Source organism: Streptopelia decaocto (assembly GCF_964273445.1).
Source record: "Streptopelia decaocto genome assembly, chromosome: 1".
In the NCBI taxonomy this organism is placed as follows: Eukaryota; Metazoa; Chordata; class Aves; order Columbiformes; family Columbidae; genus Streptopelia; species Streptopelia decaocto.
The window spans coordinates 184,797,132-184,818,787 of NC_138663.1; the positions used below are offsets into that span (position 1 = coordinate 184,797,132).

At 37.7% G+C, this 21,656-nt stretch overlaps 1 protein-coding gene across 1 annotated transcript in view; it reads right to left on the reverse strand.

Moving 5' to 3' along the window:
* Nucleotides 1–21,656, reverse strand: part of FREM2 (FRAS1 related extracellular matrix 2) — a gene marked incomplete at its 5' end in the record, with an annotated part of 128,908 nt that overhangs the window by 9,873 nt on the left and 97,379 nt on the right. Inside the window, 8 exons of the mRNA XM_082071930.1 lie at nucleotides 624–728; nucleotides 2,970–3,162; nucleotides 12,831–13,162; nucleotides 13,774–13,905; nucleotides 16,522–16,825; nucleotides 17,698–17,856; nucleotides 18,731–18,861; nucleotides 21,441–21,623. Of these exons, the coding sequence (XP_081928056.1) occupies nucleotides 624–728; nucleotides 2,970–3,162; nucleotides 12,831–13,162; nucleotides 13,774–13,905; nucleotides 16,522–16,825; nucleotides 17,698–17,856; nucleotides 18,731–18,861; nucleotides 21,441–21,623 (1,539 nt within the window). The remainder of the gene's footprint in view (nucleotides 1–623; nucleotides 729–2,969; nucleotides 3,163–12,830; nucleotides 13,163–13,773; nucleotides 13,906–16,521; nucleotides 16,826–17,697; nucleotides 17,857–18,730; nucleotides 18,862–21,440; nucleotides 21,624–21,656) is intronic.

The following is a 21,656-nucleotide window of genomic DNA, read 5'->3' on the forward strand; positions in this document are numbered from 1 at the left end:
ATCTTTTCCATGGCTGGCATTCATGCTCAGATTTATGTCTGTAGACACAGTCTTGCACCTGTGATTATTCTGAATAAAGGCAGGGGGGTTTAAACAGATTAAATAGCAGGATCAGGTCCTTAGCAATGACTAATTGAATAGCAGTGAGAATGCTTTATTAACAGAGTGATACAACACTCATACAAGACTTTTTCTTAATCTCTAAAAAAGGTCTAAATAACCTAGAAAGGCTTCAAGTTAGAAAAGAAATAGCAATGCTGTCTAAGTTCCTAGAGTAACGTAAGTAAATAGCTAAACATAGCTTTTGGATTAAAAACATATATTTATAGCTCCCTAATGGACAGAATGGCCTAGATCTTCATCTTTAATAAATCAGGCTCTTTATCAAGTGGAAGTATCTTGCTTTCCATCAGATTAATGCATATTTCATTAAGTTTGACAATACAAATACAGTCATCAATGATGAGTAAAAAAACCCAAGTAGAGGAAAAGTCCTTATCTGAAGAACACAGTACATAAAAAAATTCAGATACTAGTAGCAGAGATAAGAAAAATTAATAGTATAAAATTTGGGAGGGGGGGTCTTTGTTTTAACAGTACTGCTAAGTGTACATTAAGCTTACCAGGATGGGACATCACAAAGAGACCATGAAATCGGGCTTCAGTCTTGAAGTTGACAACCAAGCGCCCCTCTTCACTAATTCGCATGCTGGTTGGGTACAGGGAACCTGGCATCAGAAGCCAATTCACAAGTTTTACTCCACTTGCAGATGACAAATAAATCACGTTTCTACAAAACACCAGTCCCACTCTTTTATTTCCCCTTGTCATGTCAGCTTTTTGGGAGGGAGCCTGCGGGTACTTTTTGGGCTGACTCAACATTCTTCTCAACCAAGAATTTACACAGTGGAGCTAGAGCTTTCACACTGCTTCAGCTTTCCAAAGCGCACACAGAATTTCCCTGCAAAGTCATGGTTTTACAAGTTATCATGGATGCACACAGCCATGCTAGTAGATGGAGGAGGGTCCACAGCATAGTCTGTGTTTCTGTTCAGGCAACAGCGTGGTCAGCTGCCAGGGGCTCTGTAGAAGACTTGTGTTTTCACCAGGTATTCAAGCTGACTCCTACCAATGAAAGCTGCTTCAGGGATACCAGTGCCTCCCTATCCATTGTCCCAAGGCAGCACCCACCAGCATTTAGTTGTAGCAGCTGGTTGTGGCTTCCACAGCAATCTGTTGTGGGTGCTTGAATCTGTGAAATTCATTCTGACAGGCTTTGCAATGCTGTCAATTTCTGGCATGAATCTGGCCCAAAACACAGGCCTAATGTTTCTGAATTTCAGGTTACAAGGTCTTGTGTATATGTTAGAAGTGGTTTATTGCTGTAGCTTGAAGCCAAGTCCCTTTTTGCTAGAGTTCTGCAAAGCTTCAGAATCCAAGTCTTTCTTTCAGTGCTCCCTTGGAGAAGCAGTGATGTGCCACCACTCTGTCTGCCAGGGGCAAAAAGGAAACAGGAATGTTCCTCTGTGAGTGTGCTGGAAACCTAACACACTCACCAGTGTGACTGTATACCAACTGTACAACAATCACCTGTACCAAGCACATGTATTGGTACATTAGAAATATATACGTAGACTTTAGAAGACCTTGACTGCTACAAATTTTGATGCAAAATTTATGTAGAATAATTATATGTATCCAAAGGTATGGAAATCAACTTGAAACTAGTTAACTCCTCCCTGCCCAAAAACCAGCTGCTCATTGTGCAAAGCTGTGGAGGGAGAAGATACTGCCCAAATCAGATTGGGATATGCTGGAGATCTACGTGTTTTGTGCTGCCTGTTTTCAAAGACCTGGCCATCAGTTTCTTAAACAGAGAAATAAAAAATTAAAGCATCAGCAATGGGAAAATGTTCATACAGATGCACCACATAACTGCTGAGACTGAGGATTAGACCTGGCTGTTATTTGGTGACTAGTACATCACATGATTTGTGGCATGTGGCTTATTCTTTAGGCATGGCATGACATGTGCTTCATTTGTCATGCACTGTAGATTCCCCTTGCTGCTCCTCGTTTCCTGCTCTTAACATAAGGACAGAAATTGCATAGCAATGACTTCTATAGTCCATATACATGGTCTGTAGAAACAAAAAAAGGTTTTACGTTCACTGCAGTTTTGAAATTATGTAATTGTACATACACAATTCTAGCTCGTGCCTGTATTTACCTTAGGTTGAGATACATATGGAACAGTTGAAGCTTAATGCTAGGACATACTAAGTAAATTTGCATAAATAGAACAAAGCAGTGTATAGGTATAACTATACATTTTAATCTTTCACAGACATCTGTATGTCACTATTAAAAATAATTTAACTTTTTGCAAAGATAAATTCTGTAATGGTAGAGATTGATTTATTGACTAGTTATAGCTGTAAAAATTTATTGACCATATCTGTCACATTTAAAGAATAATTTATAGTTTACTACTCAAACACACAGGACAGGCTGTTATACCCATTAAATATTTCTGTATCTTTTGAATGTTTCACAATTAAAGTTTTTCAAATATCGAAAGTTTCTGAAGCTGTACATTCATGGCCAGAAAAAAAAAATCACAGAAAACTTTCATTTTTTTTTAACTGAAGTTCAAACAGCTTGTGTGGTAAGAGAATATGAATACATAGTGAACCTTGAGTTTCTCAGTAGAAATAAATGGGCTAATTTTTGCATATGTACTTCAAACATAATGAGACAATTATCTTTCGTTGCAATAAAAGAACTGATGTCATGGATTTCAAAAACACATCAGCAGAGAACTGAGAGTGCTAGGAAATGACAGATTGTTTGCAACTGGCAATTTTTTTTTTTTTAGTATTAGAATGGCTGAAAAATCATCCTAGTGTGTGCAAATTATACTCTTATTAACAGAACATGAGTTCGACGCAAAGAAATCCAACACCCACCTTGGAGCTCTGCTTCAGGTGGGCTACCGATGCCGTCCCTCCACAGGATGGCAGTGTCATACACAAAAGTCAGCCGGAGCTCTGACTGCAGGTCAAAATGCTGCCAACCTCCTGCACCCACCGGAGAGTGGAAAACGTAAGAGACGTATAAAGGGACTCTCAGCGTGACATAGGACTGCACTAAGTTGAGAACCTATAAAGAAGAAAAATATGTATTTAGGCTATAAGCCATGAAAGGCAGCACTTTACAGGTAATCGTAATGCAAGAGGAAGAGAAGACAGAACTTGAAATAAATATATATTGTGACCGAATCAAATTATCTCATTTTGCAAATTACAGATGAAGGCTAAAACATGACATTTCGATGGATTTCAGCTGAGCTTACATTCCTTCAGCTTCCATTTTTTTATTTCAAGCTGAATACTCATTCTGACAAAACATGTACTCTTCAATTTTGACTACTCATTTCTGTTTAGGCTTCTTAAGCACATAAACAACATGGCTACAAATGAAGACTTTAGAAATGTTTCAAATATAATTTTGCATTTGCTCTGTCTTTGTGCCATAACCAACTCTTTTGCTTACATTCTTATGTTACTATCCTGTAAGAAGCCCTTCTGGAAGACCCTGAATTTGCTCAGATATTATTGCAAGACTGAGTCCTTGAACCGCACTTATTCACCTCTGGAACTCTTCCTTTGTGCATGGGTAGTAGCTAACATACTGCATGCAAACATGCAAGTCATACTGTTCATCACTGAAAGAACTAAGAACAGTATGCAAGTTGATACAGATTTAAAGGTAGACCCTTTATGCACCTATTGTACAAAACAATAGCACTGTATTATTATCAGTCATGGAATTACATATTCTCTGTATCTATTTTGATGAAAAAAGAAAAACAGTCAGTAAGCTGTCACCTCTTAAGACAGTTCTTACGTGATATATAGATACAAACCTTTTTGAAGAGACTTTGCATTTATGCTTTGCTACAAATACATTTTCATTCACATCTCTATGACTAGAAATGTGCAATTCAGATCCTTTTAGAACATTCTGGATTTTCTTAGAAAGATGTAGAAGGAAAGGCATTGAGATTATCTTCCAGTGTGAAAGTTTTCAAAGGAATAAATGGTGTTGAACTCCCATTTACTTCCAACAGAAATTGCATAGGTGAATTTTTACATCTGAACCTTTCCCTGGAGTGATTACCTTACAAGCTTTTAAAGAGTGTTTTGCACTATTAAAGCCTCCAACATTCAAAGAACTTTAGAAACTAAGTAAAAACCACACTGTTTCTGGTTTCACCCAGTGGCACAGCAGGGGTCTGAATGTCCATTACCTTACAGCTGCTTTGCATTTCCAAATGCCAGACAAAACTCTTAGTAATACTATGAAAACACAATTTTACTGCCTGCATTGACTAAATACTCTGAACTTATTAAGGAGTTCATTATGGCAAATGTTCGTAGTTGCTACAACTCACTTTCACGTGTGACACTCCTTGATGTATACACTATGCTACAAAAACCCTTTCCACTTACACTGTTTGCATCATTCCACAAAATGAGCTAGCATTTAGTCAGTAGACAGTCTGGAAACACACAGTATCACACAGTAAAGCAGCCTGGTAGATGAGATGCTACAGTTACAGATTATTTTATATTAATGCTTCTTTGTTGGTTTTACATAAACGCAATCAAGAACAACTTTTTGGAACAAAAAAGGGGTTTTCTTCTTTACATGTATTGGATGACAAATTGAAGTTAGACAAAAATATTAATCTTTAGTCCTATTTAATTTGGAAGTTTATCTTTGGGATACCTGCACAGATATTATTTCAGACATGGGCTTGCTAAATTGTTCCAAATAACAACACAGAATTCTCACTTCTATAAAAAAATACAGGTACAATGCAACTCTATAGTGCATCATGGTTTGCCTTTGATTCAGGAGAAGCCTTGAACACTTGCCATTTCCTGGAACAGTATCAAGAACTGAATACATTTGGTAGCATAACAAACGTGTCACTATTGAAAAGTCATCCCAGACAAACAAACTATGCTCTTTTTTCTCTGTGTTTTTCTTCTACATCTGCATGTTGTACAGTAAGAATTAGACAGCGAAGTCAATGATGTGAAATTCAGTTTGCTTATGAGGAAGAGACAGTGGTACGTGGAAGAAGATTTAATGTATTCCCATTATCCTCTTGAAAAGAAGCATGCATAATGCTTAATGATACTGTAGAGGAGGACTGGAATATCACACAGGGAGAATTTAATGACCTTGAGGACTAGAATAAAAGAAGTGAGATGAAAATTTATAGCATACAGTATAAGGTAATGGAAACTAGTGACAGGGATTTCTGGTAGAAAGACATTGGTTAGAAACAACAAAGGGAAAAAAATATTTGGTATGTGAGTTGATCACATCATAACTATGACCTTTCTATCCTCTCCATGTGATATGATCCTAAGATAAACTGAGGAATGGGGTGGAAATTAGAAGCAGGCATGCCGTTATTCAGAGCACTAGTGAGAGCTTATCTGGAACAGCTTTGATCATCCATGCTTGAAAAAGTCTAATTTGCATTGCAGACTGTAGAAAAAGAAATCAACATAATCACAGGAATGGCAAAGCTATCTGATGAGAAGAGACTAAAATAGGTGAGTTGTTTAGCCTAGTACAACAAAGGCTGAGAGGCAAAAAGAATCCTGTCTATACACGTCAGGAGACGAACAGCAGAGAAGGGCCACTGATGATGAAAGATGGTGCTGACAGAGGAACTAACAGGCATAAGATGGCCATGACAACTACAGCCTAGAAATCAGAAGAATTTCTAGCACTCAGTGTGGTGGCATTCAACAAAAATACAGAGGCCATGAAATCCTATTAGTTCTTAGATTAGATTTACTGGTATTGGAACCGTATTTTACAGAGAGTTATGGCAGTGGCCTGGACTGAGTGATCCACAAAACCCTTTCCAGTTCAGTATCCTATACCACCTCAAATTCTTTCAAAGCTTTTCTTGATTTTCAAGATCAAGATATCATTGGTTGTTCATGTATACTGTATGAAAAGCAATCCATTAATGAGGTTTGTAAATGACATTTTAGGGTTTCCTTGCCTTCATTGAATGGGATCATAGTGTTAGTGAGCTCAACTCATTTGTACTGGTGGAAATTCAGTGGTAGGATCCCTTCTGGGGAAAGTCTGCCTGAAACACTGCTCCTTTGCCATACATTACCATTGCTCTGCGGGACAATCTGAAACCATAGTGCCAGAGAATCATCTCCATTTCTAGGATCCTAGAATTTAGAAGGTTGTTCTCTTTTGGCAAAACCCGTAAGAGATGTCTGGGCAGCAGGGCTGCTTGCCCCAGCCTGAGAATCTATTAATCGTAGAATCCTGAGTTGGAAGGGACCCACAAGGATCATTGAGTCCAACTCCTGTCCCTGCACATGACAACCCCACAGTTCACACCGTGTGTCTGAGGGCATTGTCCAGTCTCTTCTTGAACACTGTCAGGCTTGGGGCCGTGACACCTCCCTGGGGAGCCTGTTCCAGTGCTCCACCACCCTCTGGGTGAGGAACCATTTCCTAATGTCCAACCTGAACCTCGCCTGGCACATCTTCCTGCAATTCCCTCAGGTTCTGTCACTGATTGCCAGAGAGAAAAGATCAGCAGCTGCACCTTCTCCTCCTCATTAATGTACACATTAATGTTTTTAGAAATTTGTTTATATAAGTACACATTGAAGTTTTTATGCACGCAAACCCTTCCTTGGGCAGTCATGGATTTGTAGTTCTAAAGGAAACCTTCAATACTAATAGCCAAAAAATTACTGAATAAATAGTTCTCTCTCTCTCTCCTAATAGTAAATTAAAACTTTCAAGGCCCTCTCGTTTCTTGCTGTAAGGGAAAATTCCACAAGGGGAAAACTACTCTTCAGTAGGCAGAAAAGAAAAATCTCAGGACATGCTGTATGAAATACAGAGGATCTTTTTGATACAATAAAAATGAAAGAAAAAAAAAAGGAAGAGGACATCAACTGCAGAGGAAAACTGTGTCAGAGTAAACTGAGCAGAACAACCTAACGAATGAATCGATGGCATGTGCTACACAGATGGAGGAGTCTTACTTCTCTGTCCCTCTTAATAATGCCATTTAGACAAACATGAGAAAACATTCTTTCCATTCAGTTATCTTTATTTCCCAGTGCTGCCTGAAAAGCCTATTGAAAGTAGCCAGCTGTTCATATTTTATCTCAATGTGACACTGATGAAACCAAACCAGTAACTTGGAGCTCTACAAGGGCAGGATCAGCTTAACTGCTGTGGAGAGACACAACAGGTGCATTATGTATCCATGTATCCTATGCAGAGGAAATGTTAGCAGTTGTACTGTCAAAATTATATAAATTTATATCAGTTTTAAACAATAATAAGTGGGTGTGACTTTTAGCCTTGTGATACCAGGAAAGAAATACAGACTACAGCCACACTTGAGCTGAACTGGAGAAATTGTGTCTAATACTCTGTGACAATGCCAGGTCTGGAGAACCTGAGAAGGCAGAAGACCAAAGTCGTTCCAAGCAGGGAATAGAAGCTGAAGCTAATATCTGAAAAAATGTACATTACAAATCATTCAAATAGCACATTTCAAAATTCATGTGTGTGAGGAAATAATATGATTTATACTGGGCATTGATATAAGAAGTAGTTTCCTATATTTTCTTTGTGAGATAAATTATCACAGAGCATGATGTCTATTCTCAAACACTGACAATTTCCATTTAAGACTTGGTAAATATTAATGGGAGTTTCTATAGGTGTTTTCCTTTTGTTCTCCTTTCTGATGTGAACTGTCAAACTTCATTAAGTAAAAAACATAATTAGTTTGATCTGTCACGTAACAAGTGAGAATATTTACAACAAAATATAATTTCAGCTAAGGCTTCAGGGCATGGACTCTATTCTACATTTATATTGCATTTTATTTATCTGGCTTACATTTGCAGAGGGCAGAACTTGGCAGTGTGTGTGTGTGCACTACTAGTACTGATAGAATCAGAATTAGAGAAAAACACAAATTCATGTTTTTTATTGTATCTCCCAATTAAACAATCTTTTAATGAAAACTGTATTTTTGTCCTCCAAATTACTGTAAGCCTTGTTTTCTGTTTCTGTTCCATTTACTTGCTAGGACTGTGAATTTGAGTCACACAAGCTTAACAATTTTATCAATTAACTGTTTACACAATAACAATACAGTAACGCTAAAATTTGGCCCCAAGAAGGCACACAGCCAGGTAGGTCACAGGTGAAATGCAAAGCAGGTTTGTTTAAAGAAATCTGAATGGGGAGGAGAATGCAATACAGCCTTGAAGTGCCAGCTCCTCGAAATGTTTAACCTCGGACTTTGTTATGCAGCTCGTGCATTAACTTTATAACAGAGTTTTTTCTTCACAGTACTTAGTAAATGCATGTGTTTGCAGCTGGAGAAAAAAAATACTGTTAGTGAGCTTCTATGTCAAGGGAATACAAGCTGCAGTGTTTTCTTAAACTCAGCTGTGGTGGTTGAACTGAACATAAAAATCTGAAAATAGACATTTATGTCTACTTGCTTTTTACAGTTTCTAGTGGGGTTTTTAGAACCGCTGACTTTTCCCCTTAAAGTATGATTTTGGTGAAACTAGAACTAGTAAACCTGCAAATATACTTTTTCTGTGTAATAAAAAACCTCTGCAAGCTGCCTTGTATAAGCTGAGGCAATACATTAATGATCTTTAAATCTGCTTTCACATGGGATTTCCAAACACCTCAGTGCTATAATGTGAAGGATAAATGTGAACTGAACATATTGGAAGAGACACATTTTCAGTTTTGGCCAGGAATAACTGTTTTTGTTAGAGAACAAAACCAACTGCTCAGCTGTTTTCCATTACAGTAGCTTCAAGATATCAGTCTGTATGTTCAAATATTTTAATATATGTTCCTCATCTTCATGTTTCTGTCAAAGACTTGCTTAACTAGTTGTTAATATCATTTTTTTGAATGGTAATTTCCTTATTTCCCTATGCCAAGTCTGGCAATGGGCTGGAACTAGTGAAAGCAACATCCACACATAAATACTTGGCCAGAACCGCACAGAAACCTTCAGATGCCAAACTGTCTGGCTACAGAAAACTGTTGTAACAGCAGGAAATGAGATCAAATTATACTTCACACTCTATCAAATAAGTCTAGGCCAACACTTCAATATATACTTTATTAAAGGAAAGCCACTTGCTTGGTTTTCACTGTTTCACTTCTTAACTTTATTTCAAGAATATCTGCCATTCTTCTAGCATCCGCATGTGAGATGTCTGTAGCACTTGACTCTCACAATGTACCCAAGACTCTCACAATGTATCCAAGTCCAACCTTTATTATTACCTGAAAACACAGGAAGACAGCCCTCAAGTAGGCGAGTTCCACCTTTTAAGGCCTATATATATGCGAAGACAGACATTTAATTTCAGGTTGTGACTGCAGGTTGTCCAAAAGAAAACTCTTTCTGCTAATCATCAAAGCTAAAATGCAAGTGAATTAGCTTAATTTAAAGAGGAGTAGGTCTTTATTTTTAAATGTAAGTTCCTTAAGCTGCACATCTAAATCCATATTTAGATACATAAATGCCTGATTTTTCAGATGTGATGAATACGGGCAGACCCCAGGAGCAAAGCGTCAAGCTGTATACTGAAAGGAGTGCTGCATTTAACTCACGCAGGGTTTGCTCATGCACAGAGTAATTGAGAAAGAGAATGGGTCACAAGCAAAAGGCCTCAAAGGAAAAAAAAAAGAAAAGAAAACTAAGACCTTCTCTGTATGTACTATGGCAGTTCATGGGTTCATGGGAACTGGCTAAGACAGCTGCAGCCTGCAGCAAACACCAGGAGTGCACCAGCTGCAGGTCTCCCACCTCACTGCTTGCTGACTGAAGCTCATCTTCTTCCCCTACCCTAGGAGGAGCTCCCATAAAGTGAAGGCCCACAACACGCAAGATGTTGCCAGTTGTGTTTGTGAAATCTCTCTGAATCAACAGTGCTATCTTTGTTTGACCATACAGGTACTGGAGAACTAGAATCAAGAAAGAGAATTTTGAGCTTAAAGAACTAGCCAAAATATCTGGTAAATTCAAGGTATTAAAAATGCAGTGGTAGCAGGATGTGGTCAGAGTGTTTTTGATATTTATGTGTTCTGTCTGTATAATAGAACTTAAGCTTCCTTTGTGTGCTAAAAAAACAGGGTGAAAACCGTAGCTGCCAGCTTTCCTCTCACAGAGGAGGATTATTAATTGTTCACTGAAGGAGAAAAAAACAACAATGGTGACAACCACAGAGATAGGGCACTGACTGCCTCCCCTCTCAGCTGGAGGGGGTCATGTGAAGATAAAGACTAAACTTGGAGAAGAATTAAATGGAGGTGGGGGAAACAGGGAGGGCAGTGAAGCGCACACTGGCTGTGGGGCAATGCTTCACTGCTAGAAGTAATTCAGCTTGATATTTCACTTAACACACTGTAACCTTTTAGCCACAACCTACAAGGCACTAAAGGATGACTTCAGCTCTAGTTTCATGGCTTTCATAGCTCATGTTCACCCCCTTCTGCTTTTAAATGAAGGATCTTACCTAAAGAACATAAGGCTTCTGGTGCTTAAAGTCAGTACAGCTCTCTTCTTTGACCACATTACCATTTATGCATGTCCTCCACAAATGAATATACCAGCTCTTTTAATTTACTAAAACATAGGAATGCTGCTTATTTTCTCCTCTGTTTAATGTCCATATAGACATGTTTAGGTGTTATTTAGCCACACATTTGTCTAAAACAGATATTCAGCCATTTCTCCAAAGGACAAAAAAGTAGATAAATGGAAAGGATTCAAACCAGCTCTTTCTTCATCTTCAGTGTGGGAGAAGTGGCTCACACAGGCCACAGGACTGGAGGACAGCTGCTTGGCAGCTGTGTGTACTTGTGCACTAATGATGGCGTTGTGTGGGAAATAATATATGGTTGCATATACATGGGCATAAGGAGATAGTCAGAGGAATGATGAGTTGAAGAAATGAAATAATTCTAAGAAAAGTGAAGAATGCTGTCATTTTTATCTTGTGGGAATGTGCAAGGTTTACATCCCACACTCACATGCCTTCCCCTCCCCTCTGGCAGGTTCATGGTTCCAGTGGAATGTACCTGTAGGAGGATCTGCTTGTAGCAGGGGGACAGCCTCAAGCAGATGCACTGACAATGAGCTGACAGCATCAAGGTAGAGACCTTGAACTGGTCTCTGTGACAGACAGGGAACCAGGACAGATGACAGAGCACTAGATGACATATCCATCAAGGTCTTTGTATCTAAGAAATGTAGAAGCTCCATTTTATTCTGGCCTTATACTTTACAGAGTATATAATCTCTAGTTATTATAAAATGTCCAGAATGTTAGGAAGTTTAACCAAAGGCTAAAGAGAGCCTGGTGCAATTTCTTATCCAGTAAATTGGCTGTATGATCACCTAGAAACATCCACAGAGTAAAGTGGACTTTAGACATGTAAGTATTAAAAACAAAAAGAAATCAGCTTATCTGATTAGGTGCCTATAGGTCCATTGGTACCCATGCTTTTAGTAGTAAAATAGCTTTGTCTTTGCACATGCCCATAGGTTTTTTTGGGTAATGACATACATTTTATCATCTGTTAAGGCCTCATGTTTATTGGGACTGACAAAATAAGAAATCGTGAAGACTACTGAGGTCTGATAAGCAGACGGCAAAATGAACACGTGTAAAAAGCAGAGCAATCATGGCCATTTCAAACAGTGGCCTCATCCTTTCCATAGTGGCTCAATAGATAAGGCTGGTGAACCAGGAAGGTGAGTCAGCTTTACCACCTAGCCCTTCTTCCAGCCTATAGGATTTTTCCCCAAAGGGACTTTTCTGTGTCATATAGGATTGATCTTCACACCTACAGCTTTTGAACTCCAGAGCCTGAGTGGGATCAGACAGGCTTATGCAGTAATTACACACGGAAGATCTAGAGATTAACTTCACTGTCACTGCATCAGAAGAAATGCTGCACCCTTTTTCTTCCACATTATTATGGATTTCTAGAAACAATTTTCCAAAGGACACATGAAGATTTCTTCAATCTCTTTGTTTTAACTCCCTCAATCACTTTCATGGCTCTGTTCTTCAGCCACCCCATATTGGCAGCTTCTCTGCTTTCTGACCAAGGAATTTTCTGCCGGGTAAAGGGAGATCACTATGCTGTCTGCACTGGTGGGTCTTATTACATAGTGAGCAAGAGTTCAGCAGAGCCAAGCAGCTGGTAGGACAGTGAAGTCCATTGTTATCAGCAGGAAGGCTCTCACAATTTTTTTAAATTCTATTTTAAGATACACTGTGATTAATACTGAATAACCCTACCAGTGCTACCAGTGTGCTAAAAGCAATCTTTTAGAAGGTTTTAATTCTAAGAAAATACTGAAATGGCTCACTATACAGTAAAAGTGTGATTGTTTTTTCCTAAAATACTTCAAAACTGTATTAGGAGAAAATTGTAGCAATTTTAATTAAAAATAAATTACTTCCTTAATTTCAACCTGATAAGGATTTACCATACACCCTTATAGTACATAAAGGACATTGACAGCTTTAAGGAATAAGCTGGCCTTAGGAGATGCCTGTTTTTTGTCAAGAAAAAAATGAATACTTTTCAACTAAATTAATTCTAAACCCATGCATTTCTAGCATAAGTCCATTATAAGGGAAACCTTACATTTTAAGAACACAGTACAAAATCAAATTACAGTTTCATACCTGTCCATCTGTCCCAATGGTGCCTCCACAATCTGTGAGGAGCTCAGACATGTCATAATAGCTAACAAACTCCCACAGACAGGCTTCCAGATTCAGATTGCGATAGAAGCGTAAAGTATTGAAGCCTCTAATTGTGGGGCTGTATTGATAGGGAATGGTCTCTCCAATCACATCTGGATTTTTGGTAGCATCAGTCAAGAAACCATGGTGGGTCTTCACTTCTGTGTAATCCAACAGGTTGGAGCATTTATGGTTTCCAACTCTAGTTCCATCAGGGCTAAGTGTCAGCTCAAAGTTGGAGAGGTCTCTTGTAGAAATAACAGGCAGCATGCCTAAAAAACATTAATTAATTTCTATCACTATCACTAAATTTGAGTGATCAGAGTTGCTTAATTTAGCAAGAGTTTGTTAAACACCACACGTTATGCAGTGCTTCTGCATATGCGCTTTCAGTAATTAATGTAATTAATGTACTTTAGAATTCAAAGAAAAATTATATGCTAAGTGTGTATGAGAATGTTTCCACAAGAATTGTGCCTTTGTACTATAAAATCCCAAACAAAATGCTTCTAAATCTCCAACATATTTTTCAATCAGGATTTTGTGTGAGTTTTTCAGAAGCAGAGAGCAATTAAATGGCTTTCTATTTTCTTAATAAATAAATCCTTCGCTGGTATATCTATATGTGTTTCAAAGGAGTTTTGCAAAGTGCAGATCTAGCCCAATTTATGTAAACTATGCAGTTAATTTGGAAACACTTAATCTTTGTATCAATACAGTATCTTATGCACCTTGTTGCAAACTGCACTTGTGCATTCATCACATTTTTCATGGGTCCCACATGTTAAAAGATTATATTATAATTTTTGATATTTAAAATAACACGACCAATAAAATATCTCAAAAAATAGCTCTCTAAACTTCACAGCTGATTTAATCATACCATCAATATGTGGCATAGTGACTGTCAATTTGATGAGATTGGCATAATCAGGATCTTCTGAGCCAGTATAGCGCAATTTGGCAGAGAATGGTTCTGCTCCTACTACTCCTGACATACGAGGTTGACAAAGACCTAATGGAAGAAAGAGAAAGCAATTTTACTTTATGTCCAGCTTACATAATCTATACTTTCCCTTGCATTATTTTTAGATAAAATTTTTTCCACTATGTAAGTTTCCATATCAAGGAGAATTTTCTGAACAACAGGTAAATGCTTTGGGCAGCATCTACCACAAGTCTGAAGAGGGATTTATGTAAAAAAGCATTCAAATAGAAATAATTACTTGACCAACTGGATCACATTTTCAAAACTGGGTGATGATACTGCACCTGTATATTTTCAGTTGCATGTGTCAACCATACTTGCAGAGTTAAGTGTGAAGTAATATAGTGACTTATAGACATCCTCAAGAGGTATATACTTAAATCCCTCTCACCCCCTTAAACACACACGTAGCTTTACAGATGATATCTCATCAGTGTTCAGTTGGTTTTGGCACTGGATTAGTGTATGGACCTATAAATGCCTTCACAGGACTCTGTGAGCCTCCTGTTCCATTAGTGACCAAAATGTAACTAGAATAATTGTGTCATAAACTAATTTTAGCCGGAAAGGATCTCTAGAAATACCATGCTCAAAGCAGAGCCAGCTTCAAAGTTAGATCAGGTTGCTCAGGGCCTTGTTCAGTTGAGTTTTGAATTTCTCTAGAGATAGAGAATCTATAACTTCTTTCAGAAACACATTCCAGGGTTCATTCCACCTGTTCCAGCATTAGTCCTGGTTTGTAAAATCAGAAGGTTAGATTTGCAATCACATAATCTGAGCGTGCAGAAGTGTCTGCATTCTGGCCACAGGAATCATAGCACATTGTCATGTGAAGGCCAAAGGATCGCAAGACCCTCTAAGAAAGAAGCCAGCAGAAGTGGAAAATCAGAGCAGTTGCCTTTTCTCATGTTTTGCTCTTTGCTCATTTCTGAGAGATTACAAGAAAAGAGAAGGCAGGGCTCTACTCTTGGAGAACTTATTGGTTCTGGTGGACCACATCTGGCTCAGCAGCTCCAAGTTGGAATATTCTGGCATGAGGAATGAAATTTCTCTTCTGCACATATCATAGTTGTGTCATTTTTTTTCTCAAATGCAACTAAGATGTACTAAAGAGGCTACATACAACTTTTTGCACAATCTGAATTTCTTTTGAAAATTTGGTCTATGCACTGAAGCATCCTCAGAGTTTAAAATATTAAGGATTTTGGCAGGTTACTTGGATCACTGCACTTCTTTCAAAATAGCATTGAACAATTCCCTTTATGTTGTTCATGATCTTCAGGATAACTGGCCTCCACATCACAAGTTAGCTCAGGTACTGGAAATGATATATGCATGACAATTCAGTCCTGAGCCTGAGCTAATTAGCCCTGCCAATTTGTGAAGTGTAATCCAAATAATGCATTGTAACATAGCCAGTCTGTTTCACATAACCAAACTACCTCACCCAGCACAAGATTGTCTGCCTTTAACAAGCATTACAATGCACCTTGTAGCCAATAACCTAAGAGTCCTCTTTAGGTTGTAGGATTCCTGATAGTGCAAACAAAGGTGATGTGAGCCTACAGTCAGAATGCGGAATAAAGGACAGGGGTAAACAGAAATTCCTTTTATTGAGCTCCTTAAAGCCCTAACCTAGTCAAAAAGAAAATGTTTTAACTAAATTATTTAGTTGGAAAGGTCAAGAAAATTAAAATGATATTGCAAATGAATATTAATGTAATGGATTATCTACTGTAAGATCTCACAAAAACCAGAAGAGTTAATGTAGCTACAAAAGCAGCACAGATGACTCAAAGAATGTAAAATGGCTGCAGAAGGGTAATAAAATACATTTTTTAATCTACCGTGATTGCTGATAATTACTCATTCTCTGTATTATACAACAAACAAAAGTATCTGTGATTTCTACAAGCAGCATATGCTACCAGGCTGTACTTGTGAGAATGTCAGTTCTCCACCTCTGCTTCATAATGCTATTCAGTAAGAGTTTCATGAAAATAGTTGGCTGGGAAAAGGAGGTAGACTACAGGAACTGCTGGTTGAGAGAATGCAGCATCAGTTCAGTGTTGATTAGGTATCAGAGAATCAAAGAGAGTATCAGAGAAAGAAGAAGGATGAATATTATGAAAATCTCAACTATGAAAAAAATTTTGTCTGTGCCCTGTTATTGGACAGAAGTTGCTTTAGTCTTCAGTCAAGGAAGAAACCAATTCTCAGGTGTCCAGTAAGGCCTGAATGCCAAATGAAGCTTTTCTTCTGGTTGGGTTTTCATAATAGCACTCTTATGTTTAACAGGAGATGAGATTGTACTGCAACATTACTACAGCCAAATTCAAAATATAACAGAAACAACCTTTCATTAATTCCAATGCACATCATATACTGTTGTCCTGAAAACATGAGTTTGCTATGTGGATAACTATCTAGAGATTTGAAGAATTAGCAAAGATGAGCAACAATTTTCTTTATACAATTCTCTTCTGTGTTAAGAAGAGAGTTTTTGCACCACCTCTATGAACAACAGAAGAAAAGCTGAGACTATAATGTTAAAACACCTGATAATGTCATCAGATTTTGTTAGGATGGAATTTCGGAGCCAACAGAGGTCTGGGAGTTTTGCAGTAAGTGATGATGTCTTACCTTCTGATGTGCTTATAGTTACAATAGGGCTCATAAGCTCAAGACCCTCATTTCCATCTGAATTCACAGCACGAGCTGCACACTGGACTCGAGAACCAGCTTGAAAGTAAATGGAGTCAAGCGTAATCATCTTGGAGGAAGTGAAGAAGGTATCAAAGTCAACCTCCTTCATGGGGCTAGTCACACCGTCAGGACCAGTGGGTGCACTCACAAGCCACCGGTATCGTGTCAGAGTATTATTGATGTTCTCACTGGCACATATCGAACCAGTCTTTTCAAAGTCTTCATATTTAGGATTGCAAGCCTGCAGAACAAGGCAATTGTGTTAAAAATGTATTTGGTTCATGACAAAGGGATTTTAGTTTATCAAGAGTCACAAAACTCAACAACATAGAACTGGCACCACGCGTAAATCTCTTATGAAATTACCTTATTTTGACAGCGATGCTTTTAGCATTGCTATGGCAGATCTAAAAGGTAAGTCTAATTATGTTTATTGAAAAATAAATATTATTTTAAGTTATGGTTTACGGGTGAAAACCTAACATAGTTATGAAGGCACAAATTACACTTTCACATGTTCCTTTAAGTTGAATTTCACCCTTTGATCTAATTTTGCAAGTATAGTTTCAAGATTTCCTGTGTTTTTGTACTTAGGACAACCATTCAAGACATGATCCATTCCTGTGCATAATGAACGGTGTGAGAAATCAACTAAAGACCAAAACCTTTCTCAATGCATATGAATATTCAAGCAAACCTTTCAGTTGCAAAATTACAATGAAAGAAGCCTGTAGTACTGCAACAAACAGGACTAATTTTTCAGTCTGTGATACTCATTGAAAACAATGTCTCCTCTGTTGTCTCTAATGATTTCAACTCTGTAAATTAAGGCAAGACAACACAAGAAATAGTAAGGTCATGCAATCATAGATATTGTGCAAGTATTAAACTGTTCTTAGTGACGAAAAAACAAAATATCTTTCCATGTTTTTTGTCCTCCTGAAAATTGATTTGCTATCCAGAAAAATTAGACTGGCTCTTAGGATAGTTCTACCTTGAATGCATGTGTGAGTCAAAACAATATGGACTGATATTGAGAGTTTAAAATCCAATTGCTCCTTTGGACACCATTCTTATAGTGATTTTGTTCCATTTTTCCATAGATATACTCACAGTAATACAGATGACAGGATAGCCAGCTATGGGACTGGTTTTATCTTTGGCTCTAGAAGTATCATCATATATCAAAAGAGATGCAACTTGAGGAACAGAGGGAAAGGTGACATCTGCCATGCTGTTCATTTCCTCAATGTAAACAATGGCCTTGGCTGTCTGACAATGAAAAGGTAAAAAAGTTCTCTGTGAGCATTTAAATAAAGAAAGGAATTCAAGCTGAACCTATGTCTAGTCTTTGAAACATTGTCCACAAACAAGTTCTGAAACCTCAGCAGGATGAACTATTGAGGAAGGGTTGAGGCACTGGAATATATATTGCACAATAGAAAAGCAAGAGCTAAAATGATTTTTTTCTTTTCAGAACACTGAAGATACCAGACCTTTTAACCTCTTGTGTTCCAGCTTTCTTGAATCACTTCAGTATTATGGCAGAACTCTAATGTGCATGGTACACTTTAACACCCAAGGAAAATAGAGTGTTTGTTATCTGCAAAGGCTGTGCCTCTGCTGTCTGGCTACCTGGAGTCAGACTATATATGGTGTGATACCAATGAAGGGGCCAAAGAGTTTGAAGAACATTTTACACAGAATCCAAGGATGATATAATTCTAAGTAAAAGGAATGGGTGGCTACTGCAGTTACCACAAGAATAATATTAACATGGTTTTGACAGCAGAAGTTATATTTCACCTGATCACTCTTTCTACAGCATAAAGGTTATATTGTATTGCCAGCCAATGTTTCTAATAGGACATCACTTTTGAGGGCTGATTTTATAAAGAGAATGTGTCTGGAATGATATTTTGAAGATTTCGGTTCTACATAAGCTCTCATGGACTCTGTGACCCTATGAACCTTATTGCCTTGGCAACAAACTGTTTTGGGTAGGTGCTGTTGTGTCAGATGGGATAATCCTCTTTGTCCAAAATGATGTGTATAAATCTTAAAAGAAGAGTAAAGCTATGAACCAGAAAGCAAGAAGGCCTGTTTACCAGCCTTCATTGTTGAGGACTATGCATGTGTTTGTTACCTGTATTTCTGCAACCATGTTCTCATCAGGCCTCAGGTGAACAGTGAAGGCCTCTCTCATCTCCCTTACTCCATCAAAGAGAACTTCAATCTCCACAAAGTGCTGTGTTTCACCTTCCTTAAACTCAATTTCTAAAAAAAAATAATGAGACATGTAAAAATAAATTTGTTCATAACAAGTCGTAGTTCTAGGCCCAGACATGCAAGATGGCAGTTAGTACTTTTCCAATTACAATGTTCATATATTTAGTTTAACCTGTTTGATGCTAAAAATAATCATGAATAGGAGTGGACACATGCAGAAATCACTGAAAATGAGGCATTATCATTATCAAAAGAGATTTGCAAATACCAGGATTTAGTCTAATACAATTAATATTTTGAAAATTATCTAGGACTGATTATTACATTATTATTATATTGCAAATTGCTAAAAGACTGAATAATTCTAAATAAAAAGTATTGTCATTGATTACTCACACAAAATGCATTTTAATACAATAGTATCTTCCAAAAATAAGGCACCAAACCAGTGTTATGTAAAATGGTATTGCATTTTGAAAAACATTTTCTCTGAAAAAGCTTCTGAGGTCATTGTCATAAGTTCAGTCTTAGCTGACAGAGTTAGAAGAGAACTGTGATTCTTGGAGGTGTTAACTACTAAAGGAAGCAGAAGTAGAGAAACTATTTAACATTTGTATATGGAATGGGTAAGACTAATACTAAAACAGTAGGTGCATTTTTACTATCTTTCTTTTTTAAAGGATGTCAAATTAACTGAAGATAGCACAAACAAGGAACAGAGACTGAGGAACCAGAAGAAACAAAAAACAACAGAAAGATTTGCAGAAAATGATGTTCTGATTAGTATATTGAAACACTGTCACTGACAAAAAATACCAAGCGCTTAGGAGCTCTGCGCTCCAAAGGGACAGGCACAACAAGGAGTAGTGGATGAAAGCTGAAGTACATAGGGGAAATAAGGCATAAATTGTAAGAAGTGACGGGGACTGATCAGTGAAGCAAAACACTCAGAAACACTGGATCTCTCCAGCCTTCAAACCAAGACTGGATGCCCTTTCTGAAGCACATACTTTCTCTAACCAAAAGTTATTTGGCTCAATAGAGAAGTAACTGTAGGTAACTGAGAGAACCTTGCAATCCACAGTGAGTCTGTTTAAACGATCTAATGATCCTTCCAGCCTTAATTGTTATTAAGCCATGAAAATACTCCTTGTGGTCATAAACATGCAGTGTGAGAGCTAAAAATTTTACTGGATTTCAGTTTGCTACACTTCCTTCAGATGATGCAGTTAAGGACGTGGGGTTTGTGCCACTGGCTGAATAGGCAGGCTCCCTAAATCCACCCATGTCCTGAAACCTCTGGGGAAATCCTGCAGATCACAAGCATTTGTCAAAGGCTTCTGAACCCAGACCTGTTTGTTCTGCAGTAGCATTTTCCCCTTGAAAACTCTGTTCCCATGTGCTGTTGGTGCACAGCAGGGAGATCATAAGCAAGGCAATGCATATATGTAATGTGTATAGGATAAGTATGAGCTGACACTAGAAATTCCTGTGGTTTTCAGGAGGAAAGAACAAAATTGTAAAATGCAGGATGCAAAGTGACTGGAATTAGCAAGCTCTTGGCTGATAATTTTCTTATTACTAACAACTTTTCAACTATCACTACTGGGAAATGCCTCTTCTATGGAATTTGGAGATAGCCAAATGATGTTGCTGTATGTTCAAAAATAAATCTTATCTTTCAGCTGGACTGAACACCAATGTAGTTTATCCACAGCTGTGAAAACACTCCAGCAATGAATGTTTAATCTTAAAACACAGATTGGTGTCATGTATTATCATAAGCTTCAGAAGAAAAAAAAAATCACAGTGCTACAAACTCTTATTAGTCATTCACTAAGTCATGTGGGTGGGCTATTACAGTATCACAGTATGTTTGGGATTGGAAGGGACCTCAAAATATCATCTAGTTCAATCCCCCTGCTGGAGCAGGAATGCCTAGGTGAGACACAGAACATGTCCAGGCGGGTTTTGAATGGGAAGAAGTTTATAATCTAAGAAATTTCTCATTCTATTGCACAACCTCTTTCCTCATTCATTACTAGTGAGAAGCAGCAGATATTGAATTGCAGAGATATAGAAAGCAAGCTTAATTATTATGAAAGTAGAAAAGTAAATAGAAATAGACATTAATTATTACATAGAGCAAAATCATTAGCTTAATGAATTCCTTAGCAAACAACTACAAATTCATATTCTGTGAGTAGATGCTTCTGCAGAGTAATGGTATTACACTTCACAAATGTTACTAAGGCAGTAGTCACACATTTCTTCCACGGTTACTTGAGCTACAGATGTTTTCAAAGGAATCACAATTCTTTTGTAAATATTTTCACTGATATCTAGTAATTCCAGAGCAATTTGGTTGTTGCATACCACAAGGGATCATGTCCACTATAGAATCACAGAATGGTTGGGATTGGAAGGGACCTCTGGAGATCATGTAGTCCAACTCACCTGCTGAGGCAGGTTCACCTAGGTCTATATTGAATTTGAATAGCAAAACATATTAATGGGTGTGGTTGCAAAGTATTCTATTCATAAAGTTACTTCATGTTTCAAATATTATGTTACAGTCATGAATAAAAACAAATAGCAGGATGTAATAATCATTTGAATGATCCTACCTTCTGATATAGGGTGATAGTCTTCTCCAGAAGTAGCAGATCCATCCTTTGTGTGAACTCTCACGACAGAAACCTTGGAAGTGTCTCCCAGACGAAGCACTGGGATTTTTACAACTGCTATTTGCCTTGTGTTCTCTGGTTCACTCACACTAAATTTAGTCTCACCAAACTTAATAATAGACTCTGTAATTAGAAGAAAAAATGTTTTTAGAGCAC